The 22,251-nt window shown below is 34.5% G+C and overlaps 1 protein-coding gene across 1 annotated transcript; it reads left to right on the top strand.

Moving 5' to 3' along the window:
- The first annotated feature begins 5,508 nt into the window (after positions 1-5,508).
- Positions 5,509-6,661, top strand: LOC132037414 (major pollen allergen Ole e 6-like). The gene is made up of 2 exons (XM_059427929.1): positions 5,509-5,822; positions 6,500-6,661. The coding sequence occupies exons 1-2, from the start codon at positions 5,591-5,593 to the stop codon at positions 6,523-6,525; spliced, it is 258 nt and encodes an 85-aa protein (XP_059283912.1). The 5' UTR covers positions 5,509-5,590; the 3' UTR covers positions 6,526-6,661.
- The last annotated feature ends 15,590 nt before the right edge of the window (positions 6,662-22,251 follow it).

Genomic DNA, 22,251 nt, shown 5'->3' on the forward strand with positions numbered 1-22,251 from the left:
GGTAAAAGACTTGTTAGAAAACAATAAATTAAGAGAGGTAAGCTTAATATCATATTATTATTCCCAATGATATTATATTAGTAAAGAGTTATTGATCCTAGATAAGTAAGCAGATATGCCTATGGCTGGAAAGTAGCGAGCGCTAGTCTCAACTTAGTCTCTCATAGGTCAGCTCATTGTACCACTAAAACACGGCATTCGATAAATTACACGAAAATTCAGCATTACTTGTGATGAAACGAAGCCCGAGGGGAAGTCTTGAAATAATTACATTTTTTTGCGCACATTGCCCTTCATACGGACTGGCCTATAATTTTTGCTCCTACTTCTCATTTAATAAAAATTTGTGGGTTAAAGTACTCTTATCTATGATAAGACACTGGTCTATGAAACCAGAGATTCTGAGTTCGATCCCAAGCAGAGTCAATGAATTCGTTGTTTTCTTACCAAAAAAAAAAAAAAATCGCAAGGCATAAGTTTAGAGAACTGCTTTGTCCGGCATGAATTTTGTAGGAATTAAATTATCTGGCATAAGTTGTGTATTAACTAATGTGCAAGGCATGAGTTTAGAGAACTTTTGCCTTGTCCGGCATAATTGTTGTAGAAATGAAGTTATCCGGCGCTAAAGTTGTGTAGTAACTAATTCGTCTGACATAAGTTTAGAGAACTTTTATGGAGTAACTAAGTTATGCCTTGTAAGACATAGCTTGTGTTGTATTATGATGCAAAAATATAAACTTATGTCAGCCGAATTAGGTACTATACATTTATGTTGGAAAATTTAATTCCGATAGAACGTATGTCGGACTAGGGAAAGGTTCTATAAACTTATGCCTTGCGAAATTAGGTCGTAAATAAGGGTAGGCCGAATTTGTTTTTATTTTTATTTTTCGATTTCACGAGCCTTTTCGGTCACCTTTTTATTACTTAAAGTGCCGAAGGGAAAAAATTAAAGATCACCGATTTGAGGGGCAAAAATTAAATACCACCCCAAGATAGGGACATTCGTGACAAAGAATTAAAAAATAAAAAAAGGTGTGAAGGAAAATTCTTCCTCAATGCCATAGCACCCTGGGCCCCAACTCGATCCACCCATGTTCAATTCTACCGCACTCTGTTGTCCATCTTAGGCCCATTGGTTCTTTACCCCTCCACGTCAAAGCCAAAGCCCAAACTCCAGAAGGAGGGCCCTTTCCTGTTACCAAAAATGTTCACCCGCTTTTTTTTTTTTTGGGGGGACAATTATTTAGTAAATAATTTTTCTTGCAATTTATGAACTTTTAGATTACGGGAGAAATTCTTTTGAACAAAACTAAATTCTAATACGAGAACATTAGACCACAACGTAAAATTTTATAGATGTTACAGATAACTTAATATTTTGTCAGTCTGAAGGTTATATTTGCACAATTTTTTAAAATAGGACCAAAATCTTTACGGTCATCTATAAAAGGGACAATTACATAAATCAGCCTTTAATCCCAACTGAAGAGTGTGTTTACGAAACAATTCTTCAATTACATATCCCTTAGAGCATAAGTATTATTTTCTTTATTTCCCAAAATTTGTTCGGCTGTATATTTACGAGTATTGAATTTCACTTTAACCTCAAGTGAAATATTGAAGTGATGACTTGAAAGTGTGTTTTAAGTAAAACATTGTTAGTGTTCAACCAAAAACTTTTTAAGTTTCAAAACTTTGTTGCTCAAGTAAAGTTTATATTCCATAAGCAAATAAGGTTTGAAGTTTGCCAAATGGTAATGCCAAAGACTAGCAACTCTAATGGGACGAGTGATGTGCTTGTTCGCTGCGATAGAGCGGCAAGTATTCTTTTATTTTTTAACCAACTTGTCTTAGGTATGGAATCGCCGGTTTAAGACGATCTCTCGATGAGATTTCTTAGTAGCAATTCAAATCTTATCGGCATTTTATATGAATCCCGAACACGAATGAAAATAAAAAAATAAAGAGTGATGTGCTTCCCCCCCACCGATATCATTATTTATCGCCATGCATAGATAAAACTTTTGTAGAGAGAAAAAAAATTAATTTATATAAATCGATAATGTGTAAAGCTATTTATACTATATTATATTTCATAAAAGATTGCAAAATTTATTAATTCTCAGAGCTGAGGTAGCAGAATTTTCATTTTCCATCTTTTCTTATTAACTTTCCAAATTTAGAGAGCATATTGAGAATCATGTCAAAAGTATCAAATTTTTTATAATAAAATAAATTACTTACTACAATTCACGTTTATAAGTAAAAACTTGAAAGAAAGAATAGAGCAAAGTACAACAATAGAAAATGTTAGTAGCTCAGTTGGTTAGTTAAAGCGAATTTTTTAAACGTTTATTAGTGAGAGTTCGATTTTGGCGCTGATTTCAAATTTCTTGTTCATTTTCCTCTTTCCCTACCTCTTAAAAAATATAGTACAACAAATTTGCTTAGTTATATTTGGTATTTGCATTTCTCGTTAGGTAATCAAGCTACAATGATTATCCATAAAGGAAGCCCATTGATTCACGCACCTTACTGTATCCCTTATCTCTTCCAACCCCAATGAGGCTCCCTTTTTCCCCTTTTTATTCACACAAATCGAAGCTTACACCTTACCCTACATAGTTCCATTCCCCTAAATATACCAAATGAAGAAGAGAGCGTGTTCGGTTGAAATTTGAAATTTAGGGTATGTTTGGTATGGAGAAAATATTTTTTAACTTTTATATCTGATTGGTTAAACTTTAAGATTTTTTTAGAAAAATAAGTTTCATATAATGGCATTACGTATTGATTGTCGCTTTGCCACCTTTCAACACACCTCACTCAAACCTTAGAGGCGAATGTAAAGTATCAGTATCAGATTTATTTGAACTCAGAATTTTTAGATGTAAAAATTCACAAAAATTGCAATAAACAGTAGCTATGAGCCTCATAATCATAAAAATACAATGATTCAATGCTAAAAATATTAAAATTTTAATTTATAAAACTTAAATTTTTAATCCATCTCTGGCCCCACACCCCATCACTATAACCCCTATCCCACCACCCCACACTCCGACCCCGCACCCATCCTATCCTAATAAGTGTTTGTTTATATTATATATGAATACGAACTAACATTTTTTAGACAATTTTTTTTATTTACTTACCAAACATCAAAAGACTAAAGTGAGAAACCACTTATTTTCAAAAAATATAAACCTTCAATTCAACTTCTGATATTTGAATAAATGATCATTAGACTAGTAATTACTCAAATGAGACCTGTGTGAAAATATGGTGACGTTCAAAAGATGAAGATTAACGCTCTAAACGCATTTTTTTTTATTTTTTAAATTGAAGTATTTTAAATTCGGTTATAATTTTGATAGGTAAGTTTTTGTATGGTGCCTCCATCACCACTATAGGTGCATTCTTCAGTGGTGACCGTAGGGATGGTTTAGCCACAAAAGATCACTAGTTATGGCAACTATTAATTTGTCGCCACTAGAAATATCAGTTCAAAGGAATTTTATTTGGGGAAACACGAATGGGAAAAGAAATGTCATTTAATAAACTGGAACATATGCACTAAAATTAAGGAGGATGATCGATTAGGACTTTATAAAGTCAGGGAAATACTTGTCCTTCTTAAGTGCATTAGCATGAAGATTTGTTCACAACAAAATGATCTTTGGAAGGAAGTCTTAATGAAAAAATATATGAACAACTTTAAACAGATCCAGCTTTATAAAGATAAGAGTATTATGAAAGGCCTAATATACGTAGGGAAGTGGAACATTGACAATTGTACTTTAATTATAAGTCTATGGCAGGACTCTTGGATCTATCAATCTAATAGACATTTTATCACTAACTAAAATGGCGATCCTTCTTCCCTTTTGCCTTGTGGCACCTGTGAAATAATAGGAACAAAAAAAATATTGGAGATATATAGGGGCGAGCCCCCAGGCGGGGCGTACTAAAAGCGCTCCGGGGCGCAAATGAAAAGCGTAGATCCATAAGGTGTACGCCCTATAATTTGGGGAGTAAGTCCCGCAAAAGCGTAAAGTCCTGGGCGTTAAGGCGCACGCCTCCGACATTAAATTTAATTTTTGTTGTTTTAAAAGTATTTTGCTATATATTATGATTTTTATTATTGGTGTAATGATATTTATACTTTATGTTATCATTTTTCATGTTGTTGTGATTTTTCTTAAAATATTTAAATAAATAAAGCAACTCTCATAAAAAATAACACTACCATAAATAGTGTTTTAGATGATTATGTCTGAAATTGATATTATAGAGATTTCATAGCACTATCTTCCTGAAACAAGTTCATCCATTTTTTGTCATTGCTCTTACACTTTTTGTCCTTCGCCTTCTTTGAATATATAAATAAAAGTTGGTACAAATGTTAGTTGAGGGTGGGAAAGACTAATAGATCTGGAGATTAATGATGAAGTGAATGAAGATTTCATTTTAAAGATTATCTATGCTATTATCATTTTTTGTGTTGTTATCTTTCTCAAATAATAATTATGATAATTCTTTTTATATTTTACCGAATTTTAATTAAAACTTTACATTTGCTTATTTTTTAGTAAAAAATTATAAAATTGAAGATACATGAGACATACGTCTCGTAGATCCATGAGACTTACGCCCCGTGTCTCGGAGGCTTATGCCTCACCCCGTGCTGCGTAAAACACCTCGCCTCGCGTCCCCGCCTCTTAAAACACTGATATATATATATTCATAACACAAGGAAGATTAGTTCTTTTCTAGATGTCAAAAACTATCAAACGACTAGAGGTATCAAATACCGAATTTGTGCAAGTTAAAATGGGCTGAAAAATGGATCATAGTTCAACCCATCCAATTCTTATCAAGTTTTAAGGTTTTATTGTTTGTTATCTATAATCTATTTAGTTACCAAATAAAACTTAAAAAATGTTTTTTTTATTATGACTCTATATAACACCTATTAAACAAAAAAAATTCTTAAAAATATTTTGGCTAGATTCTAATAATTCAATTTGAACTATACATTTGGCTAGAATCATCCCAACTTTTAGATGTGCGACGGGTCAAAATAAGTTTATCGATAAGTAAAGACGGTCCGCAAATCGTCCTAACTTGAGCAAATTAGGTTTGTCATATTTTCAACCTTTATTCCATATTACCATGATGGAATGTCATTAATGCATGAAACGAGGAGTCCAAATTTAAAGCATACTTTTGTAGCCTATACGAAAGGGAACAAAATAGCAGATGACCTTTCTTCAAAGCTGTATCTTCCTCTTTTAAAAATAATTTCGTATGTACCATGAATCCTAAACATATCATAATTTTTAATAATCCCTAAGTTTTAGTAAACTAAGTCTTATTACCAAACACACAAAAAAACAAGCACAATCAGAAGTTTTCTACAAAAGCGGATATCCACCACTTTAATTTGAGGTACTTAAATGTCTCAAAACACCTATAAATAGAGATTCAATAGCATTAACTAAATCGTCCTAACAAGAAACACAAAGCAACAAGCACATAAAAAACATAACAGCAAAAGAGAGAAACACATATTAAAAAAAAAAGAATGGAGGCATCAAAGAAGCTTGTTGCAGTGTTTCTCATTTGCATTGTTATGTTTTCATCATCTGTTCATGGAGAAAGTAACGCAGAAAAAATTAAAGAAGCATTTAAAACTGTGGCAAATGAATATACAGTTTGCTACAATGATTGCCACAAGGAATGCTCCGATGCAGGATTTGGATACACTCATTGCGAGATGAAGTGTGACGAAGATTGCACCGCGAAGTTGATTAAAGGTATATATACGACGTACATTAATAACGTATTTTTTATATATGTGTAATACGTGCTAGTAGATTCTCTACTACCAAATAGAAATCATCGGCTACCAAATAGAAATCATCGGCTGACAAATTCTCTAGCTAAACAACAGAATAAGCGACGAAACTCGTAGCTAATTCAAATTTTTTTTGTTTTTTTTTTGTTTTAGTGATTCATGATACTTTGGATTTGACTTATTTATTTGACAGTTAAAGATTTTTTGCACTATCTATCACTGCAATTTTAACATATAATAAGTGTTAGTTACATTTTTTATTGAATTTAAGTTACATATATGCTGAGAACTTAAAGAATATTTGAACTTTTTCTGTGTGATTTAGCCTATTTATTGTACAGATTTACATGTTATTACTTTATAAATGATCATAATTGTCTAAACACTGTTTGACACCATTAGTGCATAAAATATAAAATCATTACTATTAAACTATCGAGTAATGTGATCATAAAGATTTAGATTTAATTGCTGTATAAATATTTTGATACTTTCACCACATAAAACATCATAATTAAATCCACTTTTGTTTACTTGTGTATTGCTTTTTTTTTAATCTCACTTTTTTGTTCGAACGATATTTACTTCCTTTTTCTATTTTTCTAATATGTTATTCTGTTTTATTTATTTTTGCAGAAAGAATTGAGAAAATGAAGAATTGAAGTCTTGAAAATGGACCAAAGGATGCAAAACATTCCTTAATTAACAGAGAATATTACGGTGGTTTCATTTATAGTACTAATTGATTAATTCATTTTTGTAATTCTTAAGACTTAATAAAATCGTTTCTTTCTCTAATTACTGTTGTTTCTCTCGAATCAATCGCAACTAATTTCATTTTTATTTTTACTTTTTTATGTCTTCTTAATCTTCTTGATATTTCGGGCAATATTTCTGCTACTTAGTTAATTATTTTGGCCACCAGGGCTGGGTCGAGACATGTGAGTCGCACTAATTTGTGTGGTTGACTAAAGTATCTCTTTGGAATTAACATTAATTGAATCTAGTTTATATATTAATAGTGTAAATTATTTATAGTATCATATCATTTTATATATATTGCAACAGATAAATTGGTTTGAAGATTTAGTTACAATCAGGTCATAGTTATTAATAATTATAACGGCAAAATACATCAAAACACCCCTAAACTATACCCAAAATGTCGATATCACACCTAAACTATACGAGCGACCTATTACACATTTAACATCTTAAAAGTGATATTATTTAACCCCCGAGAGGCGATGTGGCATAAAATATAAAAATAATTTTAAAAGGGGCGCGTTTTGTTGATTTTTTTTTTTGGCTAAATATATACATATTTTAGGCTCCCCCCCCCCCCCCTCCCCCCGCCCCTCTTCTTCATCTTCACAACATCACTGCCACACCAGACCTCCCCCACCAGCCAAAACCTTCATATTTTTCATTTAACCACCACATCCCAACCCCTCCTCCACCCTCACGCCACCTCCACCTCCAGCGCCTTCATATTAAATATACATATTTCACCACCGCCATGCCCTCGTTTTCTTCTTCAATTCCACCTACGCAAGCTCCGACGAGCTCGTCTCCGGCATTTCTTCATTTACGGTTTTTTTTTCCACCATGAACATTCTAAGAGAAAGAAGATTAGAATGAGAGATTGGAATGTGGTAGAAGATTGACGACGCCGGAGCTCCGACGAGCTCGTCTCCAGCATTTACTGTTTCTGTTTTTTTTTTTTTCCACCATGAACATTCTAAGAGAAAGAAGATTAGAATGTGGTAGAAGATTGACGGTGGGTGGTCTGGGGGCAGGCGGGCGGTAGTGCGGCGGTGCAGAAATGAAGAAGGAGGATTTGGTGGTTGGGGGTGGGAGCTGCGTGACGGTGGGGGCATAAAAAACGAAGAAGAAGATGAAGTAGAAGAAGAAGGGTCTGGAGGTGGGGGCGGCGTGATAGTGGTGTTGGTGGTGTGAAGGATGTGGGGGGTGGGGGTAGCGTGAAGGTGGAAGGGAAGGGCGGGGTGGGGGGGTGTGGTGAAATGAAAAAGAAGAGGGAAAATTAGTTTTTAAAATTTTTAATTTTGTTAATAAAGTAAAAAAAAAAAAAGCAAAATTGTGAAGGAATGGAATAAATAAAATAAATAAATAAATAAAAGAAAAATTGTGAAAGAATAAATGACGTGTTGATGACGTGTCACGCGCGTGTGGTACACTTCCACACACGAGACGGTTATATATGTGCATCGGGGTTAAATAATATCACTTTTTCATATATTAGGTGTGTAATAGGTCGCCCGTATAGTTTAAGTGTGAAAATGACTTTTGGGGTATAGTTTAAGTGTCAACTTATGTCTTTTGCCTAATTATAACATACAATCTGTATTAGTTTTAAGATTACTCTCATTTTTAAAAGGGATTACTTGTAAATATTTTTAAATAATTTAATAGTATAATGTATTCTTTTTACGTTATCAGTTAATATAAATTAAACTCACACTAGTTAAAGTTATTTTTTCTAAACTTATTTTAGTGTAGTCATTTGGTACCTCTTGCTTTACAACAACAACAATAATATACCCAGTGTAATTTTATAAATGGGATTTGGGGATGTACGCAGACCTTATCCCTACCTTTGTGAGGTAGAGAGGTTGTTTCCGATAGCCCTCAGCTTAAAAGAAGTGGAATTGAAAAGAAAATAACGACAGCAAAATAGTAAGATGAACAGCAAAGGAAGTAACAAATAGTAGTAAAAGATTGAAGAATAAGATAGCAAATACTAACTAGACTAGCAAATAAGGAGAACATGAGCAGAGGAGACTAGCCGCCCCTGCATTTCCCATATAAAAGTACGATAACACTCGGCTACCTACTACCCTTCTACGTACCCTAATCCTCGACTTTCACTACTTTTTTATCTAGAGTCATGTCCTCAGTAAGCTAAATATGTGTTAGGTCCTGTCTAATTATCTCCCCCAGTTTTTCTTCGGTCTACCTCTACCTTTCCTAAAACTTGCAATAGCAAACCCCTCACATTCTCTTAATTATTGGCGCATCATGCCCTCCTCCTCTTCACATGCCCGAACCATCTCAGCCTCGCTTCCCTCATCTTATCTGCCTCGGATGTCACTCCTCTCTTGTCCTATATAACTTCGTTCTTAATCCTATCTCTCCTAGTATGTCAACACACCCATCTGAGCATTCTCACGCTACCTTTATCTTTAACGTGAGCGTTCTTGACTCACCAGCACTTTGCTTCGTTCAATAATGTAGGTATAATCACCACTCTGTATAACTTACTTTTAAGCATTGGTAACACATTCTTATCATACAGTATCCATGACGTGAGCCTCCATTTCACCCACCCCCGGCCCAATACGATGTGCAACATCATTGTCAATCTTCCAGTTTCCTTGAATTATAGACCCAAGATATATACTTGAACTTCCTTTCTTGGGTATAACTTGTGTATCGATCAACACTTCCACCTCGGCTTCATGCGCTACGTCACTGAACTTGCACTCCAGGTACTTGATTTTAGTCCGGCTCAACCTAAAAGCTTTAGATTCTAGGATTTGTCTTTAGGTTTCCAGCATATTGTAAGCTCCACCACACATCTCGTCGATCAATACTATGTCATCCACAAATAATATACGCCATTTCAAAGATATCGTAAGCTCCACTACACATCTCGTCGATCAATACTATGTCATCCACAAATAATATACACCACGGCATCTCCTCTTGAATATTCTGCGTCAATTTGTTCATTATTAAATCATTTTTAAATGATAATTATAAGTGACGGCTCATAATATATAGGCACTAGCTAGTCACTCGAAAAATAAATATAAACATTCTGCAATACCAATTTTAAGTAAACCGATAGTTGCAAGAATCTTTTTTTTATTATTATTATCATATATACTGTAAATCATCTGTAGAAATGGACATATCGAAATGAAAATTTTCGCAGTTAGCTATCGCTAACCTTACTTGGTGGCATATTGTTTCTATGGCCACGTACGTAAAGTTCATTTGACACTCGTCCTCATTCAGGCAGGGGCAGATACTGACTTTAGAATATTGGGTTCATTTAAATCCAGCGGAGTCTAAATTTATGAGTAAAAAATTATTAAAATTATAATAAATAATAGAAATGAATCAATAACTTTTAAATAACAGGTCCAATAATCTTTCTTTCATCACAATTTATATAACATCTTTGGATTTGAAAGTCAAACTAATTTGATCAATAACAAATTTCTCATATATTTTTTAAATATATTAAATTATCAATTATGGTGACATATATTATTTTTAAATTTTATTCCAAAAAATTTAAAGATTTTATATCTAAATTTACTGTTAAAATTAAAAAAAATTGACTCTTGAAATTCGAACAATGCCATATAAATTGAGAAAGAGGTAGATTAAAGATTGATCCGTCTATGCATATCTATGAATGCAAGAATTTAACTTTTATATAAACTTTCAGCCCTATCTGTTATTAGAGATATATGTCATCTAAATTATTCTCCTTTTATAAAAATTTATTGTAGTATTTGTTCTCAGAAAATAATTTCGTTATAGAGCATGTGCAAAGTTCTCAGAATGACACTTCTCAGGATGAGAACATGTTCTCTTTCTAACTATCAGAAACTTAGCTTTTGGTAGTATTAAAGATCCACAGCTGCATCAATGTGCAAAGTCCAAGTACAATTCGATGAACATCTAAGGAAACTATGTGTTGATAATTAAATGTGCAAAGAATATGACTTCGAGAAGCAGACGATCAGAGAACATGAACAAGGTATAGTTACTCCCTATTTCCAATTTACGTGGCACCATTCGGATTTCTAGAATCAATAAGTATTTTTTGAATGTGATTTTATGATATGCCGTTTGAATATTTTGAGTTAGTCAATTATTGTTACTTATAACACTACAAAAATTTAAAGCTTCTATATTAAAATTTGCAGTCAAAATTAAGAAGTTTGACTCTCAAAATCTAAATCGTGCCAGAAAAATTGGGATAGAGGGAGTAGTGTATTGTGTTTAAGTATAGTATTAGATTTGATTCTAAAGAATATTTTCCTATAATTATATATGGGTTTAGAGGCATTATCAATAATAATAATAACTATCTTTAAGAATGTAAACAAAGTTGGTCGGTATATGAATTACTTAGACTATAGATTCAGATACCTTCATTCTACAAGACAATTTTTCTATAATTAACCAGGGAGTTATATATATATATACATGTATATATGATTCAATGTAAATATGAATGTTCCGGTAACAAATAAGTTGGAATCAACTATATGAATTCAAGGATCTCGTTGATTAGAGATTTAGATATGGTCATTCTACAATAAAAAAATTCTATAACTATGGAGTTATATAGATATGATTCAATGTAAATATGTACGCTCAGTGTTTTATTTTACGTAGAAGCCATTACCCGAAACTAAAGACGGAGATACTTGGTATCGTTTCCGTTTTTCATTTTCTTCTTCCCAAATCCAAAGGGAATTTCTCATCTTCAGAATCATGTTTATATTTATACGCAGTGTGTTTCATTGTTTGTGCTATTTTTTGTTAGTTTTGTTCCATAAGAATAATATATATGTTTATGTTTGAAAATAATTTCTTGAAATTTTCCATTTTACGCATATGATTATTAGCTACAACGACACTATGACAACTTTATTATTTCTAGGGCGGCAATGGTACAAATATACCCCTCAACTTTGCGATTTAAAGTGGATATACCCTCGCTAAAAAAGGGGTGCATATATGGTTCTCCCATTACGCAAATGGTGTAAATATACCTTTTTCACTAATGATTTTTTTAAAAAAATAAAAATATTTTGCTATTTTTTAAGTAACACTGCAAAAAAAGGGGTAATTTGTGGAGGTTGAAAGTTGCAATTCGCTGGGGTTTTAGCCTCCGCTAATTGCTTTAGGAGTATAAAACCCTTGCGGATCTTCTTTTTTTTTTTTGCGCGGATTGCCCTTCCTTTGGGGTGGTCTTTAATTTTTTCCCTTCAAATTGGTGGTCTTTAAGTTTTGCCCTTCGCCTAATACCCCGAGATTGTGGGTTCGAACCCCAGCTCAGTAAAAAATAAAAAATAAAAATTGCAAGGCAGAATTTGCATGGACAGAATTCTGCCTTAAAGTAGAAATTTGCAAATTCTGCCTTAAGGCAAAATTTCTCTTCTGCCTGAAAGGCATAAGTTAAAGGCCACCATTTTAAGGGACAAAAATTAAAGACCACCCCCAGTGAAGGGCAATCTTGCAAATTGCAACTTTCAACCTTCACAAAATATCCATTTTTTCGTAGTGTAAATTGGTAGTCTACTAAAAAAAATTGGTAATCTTATTTTTCAAAGCCACGTGGCATTTTTTTAAGTTAAAAAATAAGCTAATTGATTTTTTCTTAAAAAAAATTGTTAGTTAAAAAGGTATATTTGCATCATTTGTATAACGACAGGGGTATATTTATGTAACGGTAGGGGGAATATATGCACCAGTTCTTTAACGAGGGATATATCTGCTCTAAATGGCAAAGTTGAGGGGTATATTTGCACCTTTTCCCTTATTTCTAAGTTCAAAGTCCCTTTTTTCCTCGAATATCGTGTCGAATCAAATATTAGGTACCATAAATAGAAACGAAGGGGTTTTTAAATGGATGTGTTAATGCAAAATTACATAGTCCCGTTCAAATAAATCAATTCTTCCCCTTTTTTATATAGGTGGGAGTAGCAGGGATGATAATAACAATATGAATAATGACAAGGAATACGTGAAGTGTAAGAAGCAATGTCAAAGAGAATTCCATGCATGAAGGGTGTTGCTCGCAGCAGCATTAATGCCAAAGGCGGTGCGAGGAGCGACGCCAAGAGAGAAAGAGCAAGGAAAAAGAGGGGACAACACTTTGATCTTAGTTTCCATATAGAAACCAAGGGAATGAAGAAGAGCTAGGTGGTTGAGCAGACACATAAATCGGGAGTAATTTCATAGGTGCTAGCTTAAATTTATATAAAAATCATTTCACTTGAAGAATGGATGTTCAATGGCTCTCCTCATCAACATTACATAAAGGACACTTCACTGTAGTAGCTATTCCCTATTTGCTCAATTATCTATAGTTGTCATTCTACTACAGTATATGTTGTTAGTCTTAGAATAAAGATCCATTTAGGATGTCCATAATTGTTACATACCAACTTCTTCCAATGCACTCTAGGAAAATCACCTTGCAATTTCTAGTAATCTTCTTGATGGGGAAGTAAGGCACCATTTGTAGCTCCTCTTGAGTCATACCCACCTACTCCCAAGTATTTGTGTGCTTTGAGTATATTTCTATAACTTTTTGTCCGACTTAGGTAAAGTTGTGGTTTTTTATTGCAAAAAATTATTTAATACTTTCGTGATACTTCAATAAAATTAAGTGACTTTCGCAACAAAATAAAAAATAAGGAAGAGCAGAAATAGTCTTTTAACTATCCAAAATAAAGCACTTTTTTTCTGTATTATCTTTTGGCGTAAATTGGACTATTTCATCCTTATTTGTTGACGGCCAAGCCTTAAGCCTTAAATTCTTGTCTAATTAGATTAATTAGTATAATTGAAGGGTAATTTTAACCATTTTTTGAATTTTAACATTTCTTTTGAAAACTCATTTTAAGTTCTCTTTTCTTTTTTCGTTTTTCCTTCTCTCCACCCTTCCCTCGGCAAGAATCTCCAACGATGAACTCAATTTTCTACTAAAAATTTAGCAAATTTATTCCTTCAGCAACAACTTTTACAAATTTTATGGTGATTTATATATTTTTTTAAAATAAAAGGATTGTTTTGATCGCCATCTTCTTGGACTTCTTTTCTGTGTTAGTTTACATCTTTAATCTTCACACTTGTCAAATTCTGAAAACGTCCTGATTTGCCTAAAGATTTTTTATGTATTCGTAATGATCCATTTACCAAATGATGGGGCTTTTTGTTTACTTACTAGTTAGTTAGTGATTTACTAGAACGGCCTTGAAATTAAGTGAGTCTCTGAACATTTGATCATGTTTATCTGATAGACGAAATTTCAAGTTCAACAATTATGTCTCATGGGCAGAACTTTTGAGTTTAACCTTGAAAGTTTGTCATGCGACAAGCAGGTGTCAAGAGTTTAAGACCTCCCTTTTTAAGATCATTCGATATAGTTTTCTGATCAAAAGGTGTTGTTGGGTCATTGGCCCTTAAAAGGAAAAAAGCGGATAATTTAATAGATATATACCAAAATAAATTCATATTAACCATAACAAATTATACTATTTCATAAGAATAAAGATAACGACTTTACAATTCAACCTCCAAGAAATTCATATCCTTTTTATAGTAACAATTTTTTTATGCTTTTTTAAGAAAAAAAATTGCTCATTCTAGGGGGTCTCAAAGTGAATTAAAATGTAATACTACAAAATGAGATTCAAGAGATAGCTAAGTAATTAATTGAGGGGAGATATAGAAGAAAGAAAGAATAATTCTACAGTTGAATTTAATTTAAGACCAACAAATAAGATTTACAAATCTCTAATTTGAACAAACAACTACAAAATTAAATTCAATGTGGAGGAAAGTTGAACTCATAATGAATAAGCTCACCAAGATATATGTAAGAGAAATCCAATACACAGATAAAGGACAAAATCCACAAAACTCACCAAAGAGTGTTCATCCATCAATATTGTCTAAGCAAATAATCCATCCTATTTTGTTTATACTAGGGTTAACTAAGATAAGAAAACACATAAATACCCTTAATTGTACTACATACTATGATCCATAGGATCCTAAAACATATTTAAGCTTTTCTTGTATTGGTTCTTGATTTTTTTGCTCTCTTGAAAAACTTTAAGCTCTTGATGTCAAATAGAGATGGCAATGAAACGGTACGGGGATGTACGGGGCGATGCAGGTTTGAGCTATTGTGTGTGCAGGCGAGTTCAAAAACTTTTTAAAAAAAAAAAGTTACACTGAGGGCGTGGGGCGGGGGGGGGGGGGGGGGGTGCGGTTGTGATTTAAGTCTTTTGAATTAACACCTATAACGCTTATGGCTCGTTTGGTACAAGGGATAAGGATAAATAATTTCGGGATTATATTTGAGATGAATTTATCCCACGTTTAGTTGGGATAAAATGATGGTATAACTAATCTTATTCCGAGATTATAGTATTATTTTATTCCTATGGGAGGGTGAAATAACTAATCGCAGGATAACTAATCTTAGAAAGTTATCTTGGGATAACTCGTTTCCAGCAAAACCACCCCTTAATTCACTCTTCTAGAATCAATCGGTCCCATACAATTTTTAAATTAACTACTCATTATAATATATTACGTTCACCACACTAATATAGAATGTCATTTTACTATATATCAACCATCTTCACATTCACTTTGTCCGTTTCCTCCTCCACTCTTTCATATGTTAATTTATTTATTTTGCCTTCACTACGTACACACAATTTCAAAGTTTTACGAGTACCAGTGTTTTCCCAGTAGGCATTAAAAAAATTTGTAACTAAAGAATAAAAAATACAAAAACTGCTTATCCCCATCAAAACGAATGACTGCAGATAAGAACTAAAAAAAAAAAAAAAAACAGAAGCTAGTGATTGAGAAAAACCGGAAAAGAAACTGTACACAAGCTTTAAGTGTGAATATTGTGCAAGATTAATCAAATGTAATAACTATTTTAATAAAAATCACAATAACAATATAAATTAATTAACACTACTTAGAATGAAACTAAAAAGTTAATGCGGGACGGTTCAAGGCGAGTTTATGCAGGGCGGTGCGAGGCCGGTTGAAAACATAAATTTTTGCTATGTGGGTGGCGGTGCGGTGCAGATTAAGTCTTCACGGGTACGGGGTTGCCCCAGGCCCACCCTGCCCCGTCAGTGGCGGAGCCACTCATGGCCAAGGGTGGTCACCTGCACACCCTTGGCTGGAAAATGGTACTAGTATATGAATTAGATATGATAGTTAATTGGATGTAAATTAAATTTTGAACACCCTTAAAATAATTGAGATAGAGAGCTTAGAGGTAAAGGGCGTTGAATTTTACCTAAAGTCGTGGTTTAAAAACTTGCAACCGTATCTGGCTTTCTTTCTTTAAAAGAAACATACAAACAATGTCTTAAACTACTTGGTTGATTTGTATTTGCACTTATTTTCTTCCATGTTTCGACTAAACTTATTTGTATTTGAGTTATGATTTGCATTTGGTTTATTCCTATGTTGGTTTGGAGTTAAGTTGGACTCATTTGTTGAAGGCTTAACAAACTTTCTTCTTTCCTTGCTATTTCCTAGAAAAGAAGACTACGAGATCTAATAGCAAGTTAGCAACCACTTATTTTGTTCTCTTTTCATTTTTAATTACTTCTGTGAACATTTTAATTATCCAATTTTGTTCTCTTTTTTTTTTTCTTTTTTTTTTTCCAAAGAATATTAATTAGTCGTTATCTCTCGCTTTGTAACATTCTCGGAATGCCCCTTGTTGTTCTCCACTTGTGGGATTACGTACACTGGGTATGTTGTTGTCATTTGAAACTGTAATCACCATAAGTTTTTTCTAGCAATGAAGTTTATCAAGAATAACTTGCGAAATCAAATGGACCGTATATAAATTTTTAGGCCAGTGTGCAGATGTTGAAAAAAAAAATTTGTTGCACTCATTCATCGGAAAAAAATTATACATTCGTCAACATTTGAACAACCTTACCAAAATTTCTAGCTCCGCCACTATGCCCCGCACCGCTTGCCATCCCTAGGTATTATGAATAATGAATAATAATTCAAAAATCATTGCTTTCTATATTTTATTTTATGGGATATTTTTTTATTAGTTTGTTTAGAAAAGATTGATATCTAATGTGTATTTTTTTAATTTAATTTTTTCATTTTATACTTAATAACGTGTATATAAAAAATTAAAATGCATACCATATTATAGACTAAATGTTTTAACGTACTAGAAATGTATGCCAATTTTTTTTTCTCTTTTTAAACTTTATCCATCATATAAAATGACACGAATACTCATGAATCATGATTGTGATACAAAAGTCAAATTACCATTACCGGTTAGCATATATGACAAGGTTTTAGTTCTTTAAAACAACATTTTACTCAAAAGTTATCAAGAAATCTTGCTAGTATATTAAAGTCATGAATTTTTTTTTATTAGTGAATACTAAATGTTTTGTGTTCGTGCCGAAGACATACAATTGTTTTTGTTAGGAAACCTTTTAGTCCTAAAATATGGAGCTGTTTGAGGTGAATTCAAATTTAATCAAATCTCAATATAAATATCGAAGTGCGAAATTAAAACAAGAATTAAAGTGGGAGGAAAATAAGCTATAGGGGTAATTTTGTAATAAAAATACTTTTATCAATTATGGATTTTTATTATTTTTAAAACCATGTATTAAAGACATCTAGTTGAGTAGATGTTAATAGTTTAGGCGGAAAATATCGAAGTGTGGTTTCATACATGCTTAAACTCAGATGTGCTTTAATGTATATCTAGTATAGTTCAAAACTTCACATAGGAGAAAAGAAATAATTGATACAACAATAACATACTCGGTGTAATTTAATAAGTGGAGTTTGTAGAGGGCAAACTGTATGCAGACATTAATTCTATCTTGGAAGGTAGAGAGGTAATTTTTGAAAGACCAAAAAAAAAAAAAAGTAAACATTATAAAAAAGGGAAACTTGTAAAAAAGTGATACTTTGTTTTTTAGGGAGCAAGACTTTTGTAACCCAAAAATAAATTTTTGTAACCAAAATAACCCATTAAAAAAAAAAAAAAGAATGTAAATAGGCTTTAAGCATAGATTTTGTGCGTAAAAGGACCAAAGTGTAGTTTTACACTAAAGTCCTTTTACGCACAGAATTTGTGCATAAAAGGGCCAGATATATCGGCCCTTCTTCTTCCCCACTGGTCCCCCCGAATTCAAAAAAAAATAAAAAAAATCTGCCATTAAAGGTCCCTTTCCGAGGTCCCACGCGATCAAAAACATCGTTTTCTTGTTGATTTCCAACCCAAAAGTGGTATATTGAAGTACAGGAATAAGTTTTTGCAATAAGCGTATAATTCATTAAAACTCAAAATCAAAGCTTCAATCTAGGTATTTCACTACGATTTTTCTATTACATTATTAACCTAAGCATTACTATTGTGGGGATATGGACAAAAAAAAACTTTTACGCCCTTTTTTTTTTGCGCAAAAGGGCTGTTTTTCAGCCCGTTTTTCATTTTTTTTTTGTTCATTTGTTAATTTGTTAATTGTTTATTTATTAACCTAAGCATTACTATTGTGTGGATATGGACAAAAAAAAAAAATTTACGCACTTTTTTTGTGCGCAAAAGGGCTGTTTTCAGCCCGTTTTTTTATTTTTTTTATTTGTTTATTTGTTGTTAATTTGTTAATTGTTTATTAGTTGTTTATTTAGTATTTGGTAATTGTTAGATTAGTTATTTTAATTGTTAGACTAGCTAATTATTTATTTAGTTTTTGTTAAGCCAATTGTTTATTTGTTAATTATTTGATTAGTTAGTTAATTGTTTATTTAACAATTATATGCTAATTAATTTTTTATTATTTGATTAGTTAGTTAATTGTTTATTTATTAATTATATGCTAATTGTTTGCTAGCTAATTGTTAATTTTTTGATTTGTTAATTATTAATCTTTATATCTTTAATTGTTAATTTATTTATTTGCTAATTAGAAATTGAAAATCCTTAGTTTAGGATTCAATCCTTTATATAATTTCTCGATAAAGAATACATAACTAATTCTACGTATTAGAGATTAATTAAAAAAATAATGATTAATTTAAAATGCGTAAAAAATATATCACTTTAATCCTTACTTTATGTATTAATGATTAATTTAAAATGCCTAAAATAGACGGACACCACCGTGGAGCGGGACCCTTCGACAACGAGGGTACTTTATCTACATGAGCGTTAGGTCCCGGTATGTATGGGATGCACGGTATCCTCTAGTAGAGTGGTCCGTACCCGTGCGGGGGAGTCAGCATGGGATATTCTAGATGTTATTCCCCCACATCCCCGAGTCATGGATATACTACGTCGGGGCGATTCTAGCGGTGCATCGAGGTTGGTCAGCTTGTGCACGATAGGGCTCTAGTGACGGCCATGATTGAGCGCTGGCGACCGGAGACCTATACATTTCATCTCCTCACTGGCGAGGATACTATCACCCTGCAAGATGTCGAGGTGATTTATAGTCTACATATTGATGGACAGGCATTGTATAGAGTGGAGCCTCCGAGAGATGTTGCGTATCGCCGGGAGTTGGCTAGGCTCGTGGTTTCGAGCCTCTTTGTAGGGGATATGCGTGGACGGAGTCGGTTGTTGCGGTTCTCCCTCCATGCTCACTTGCGCCTCGTAGATCTGCAGCATCCGATCAGAGAGGCGACGCCTAAGGTTGATGTTGACCGAAGTGCTTGCTTATATCTTCTCATCATATTCGGGGCATCGTGTTCCCGAACATGTCGGGTCGCGGATATGAGCATTAGGTATCTGCTCTTTATTGAGGACTTAGACCCAGGATGTTATAGTTGGGGGTGTCGTCGTCCCGGCTTACATGTACGGAAGGTTTGATCGAGCCTCTGGGGCGAGAGGCTTGAGGTCGCCGCATTTAGCCCTCTTCTCGTGTAATATATTTAAGTGTGTGTAGATAAAACACTAAATATATTTTTTCGAAACGACGACTGATAAATAATTTTTTTAATGACTATGACAGATTTGGGTGTGGACTAGGTTGAGACCTTTTCAGCCCATAGCTGCTCACCTTCCCGATGACTATGTTGTTGAGGATATGCCATACGCGCGGAGATGTCGCGAGGCCGTACCAGAGGTGTGGAGACGCACTATGTCATTCTCCCGTTTAGGGGTCAGTTAGACTGCATGACAGCGCCCGAGGTAAGTTTTTTTTATTTAACATTAGTTTGTTATTTTTGTTAGTCTTTCATTGTTAACTGGTTGAATTCCTTTTATAGGCTTTCATATGGACGCCATATGATCAGATTTTGGGTCGGTCGGCGTTTTGTAGGTCGGAGCACACGCGGATCCGCACGGTGTCCATTGATCCATATGGACATCGTTGAGTATCACGCACCCGATCGCGTATTATGGCAGTTTGGGCATGTGCAGAACATACTCGCGACTACACATTGGGAGCACACCCACTACACCAGGGACGAGCGTTCGATCGACAAACGGCGGCACGGCGGCGCGCGTGTATGCACCGGGGAAGTCGATGCACGGAACGCGAGGATGACGACTGCGGCGGTCGGACGTGACACTGTCCACGAGTACACGACGTGGTACATGCATATCACTCGCTCCGATTGCCCGAACCCTCGACGCCGCGTCCGACGGGCCGAGGATATGCATCGCCTCGGGAGCGTATGAGGCGCTGGTAAGTTTCTTCAATCGTCGTCTTATTATGTATTACTTTATGAATTTATTCAATTCTTAAAATTTGCAAATATATGCAGCTATGGATGACTCTGATGATACGCCATGAGAACATTCCGCTTACGGAGTCCACTGACCCCGGATAGCGGCATATGCGACGAATAGTTCATCTACCGACACTGGTATGACACGAGGCACGGGGAGTGGCATCGTGTCGATGAGGATGTACCCGGAGGGTGTTCCCGGGTGGTAGGGGCGGGACAGGTGGGCGGGGGGATAGAGGTGGTCGGGCTAGCGCAGGTGATCCGGCGAGAGGTGGTCGGTGCCCGGGAGGTCTGGTAGATGAGCTCGACGATATAGCCGTTAGGCTCCGTCGGCACGCATATCTCGTCGACTTCTTCTTCGAGCCGTCGACTTCATAGAGACCCGGATATACGCCAGAGATGGTCCCACCTTATGAACCTTGGTCATCATTTCAGCAGGTGCCAGTTGGTGATCTACATATGGGAGACGGAAATAAGGACTTGGATATTATTTTTGATGACTACTTTCTTCGTTCTACAGCCGGGCCTACGGCACCATCTGCATCTCCGGCTCCGCGAACCGCTCAGGAGCCCTCTCATATGCCATCTCAGGAGCCCGTCGACACACATGTTTATTTTTTTACAATAAAATAATGTATTAATTAATTATTTTATTAATCTAAACTAAATTATTTACATATATTATAGGTTCATTCTTCTGCGCCTGTGGACCCGTCTCCGCCCGTTCGAGTTGACCGTCTCCACCTCTAGCTACGGCTCCGGTAGCGCTCGGGAGATCGTTGAGGAGCCGACTAAGGAGCCTCGACCGGCCCATCTCGTGAGGCCGAGTCGACACACGGGTTTGTTTTTTTACAAAAAAATAATTTATTAAATAATTGTTTATATGTTATTTCGGGTTCATTCTTGCTCACCGTGGTCCCGCTCCTCCGATTGAGTCATCTCCTGAGGCATCTACTGAGGCTACTCAGATGGAGACCGCCGCCGTCTCCCACAGGAAGCATGTTTTCACCCAGGGCCTGAAGAAGGGAAGAAAGGGTAATCATGCCATAAATCATCCTGCCATTGAGAGGAGGAAAGAGGATCCACGATGATAGTGAGGGTGGTGGGGTTAGGAGGATTCTTGGCGCTTGGAGATTGTATATTTGTCAATAAAATGTACATTTTATGTTAATATTCTATATATTTTTGGGTATTATTGTTTTAATGATAATTAATTATTTTAGTATTTATTGTCGATTAATAATAACTCGTGCGACGTCCATAATTAATTAGAACCCTATAACAATGATCTAAATGTATATGTATAACAAGTTTTCAAACTTACTTCGGAGCACTTTACAACCTCTAAAACGACGATCTAAATGTATAGGTATACTTGATGTAATGAGTCGATATTATTATACACGAAAAAAATATTAAGTTCTATATAAAATATTTATATTCTGGTGTTTTGAAACGTTACTAATTTTCGGTCAAAGTATGAAAAAAAGCTTAATTGAGTTTGATTTTCAAAGAATGGAGGTCGGGGTGGGGGAGGGGGGGGGGGCGAAGCCACTTCACGCACAGAATCTGTGCGTGAAAGGACTAAAGTGTAAATGTACACTTTGATCCTTTTACGCATATAATCTGTGCGTAAAGTCTATTTAGGATTTTTTTTTTAATGAGTTAGTTTGATTCCAAAAATTTATTTTTGGGTTAGAAAAGTGCGGGGCTCTCTTTTTTTTACCATTAACTCTTGTTCATTGGCAATTCCAAAACGAGTGTGAAAGAACAGTTCCCAAACTTTACAGCATTTCACAATCTTCACTTCTATAAGCTTCCTTAAATTCTTGGGGTCCCCCTTT

Source organism: Lycium ferocissimum, chromosome 11, assembly GCF_029784015.1.
Source record: "Lycium ferocissimum isolate CSIRO_LF1 chromosome 11, AGI_CSIRO_Lferr_CH_V1, whole genome shotgun sequence".
In the NCBI taxonomy this organism is placed as follows: Eukaryota; Viridiplantae; Streptophyta; class Magnoliopsida; order Solanales; family Solanaceae; genus Lycium; species Lycium ferocissimum.

What these genes read in the sequence shown, in the direction of transcription:
- LOC132037414 (XM_059427929.1), top strand. Translation starts at nt 5,591, where the DNA reads ATGGAGGCATCAAAGAAGCTTGTTGCAGTGTTTCTCATTTGCATTGTT. An exon ending in CACCGCGAAGTTGATTAAAG is followed by an intron (nt 5,823 to 6,499) that starts GTATATATACGA and finishes TTATTTTTGCAG; the next exon opens with AAAGAATTGAGAAAATGAAG.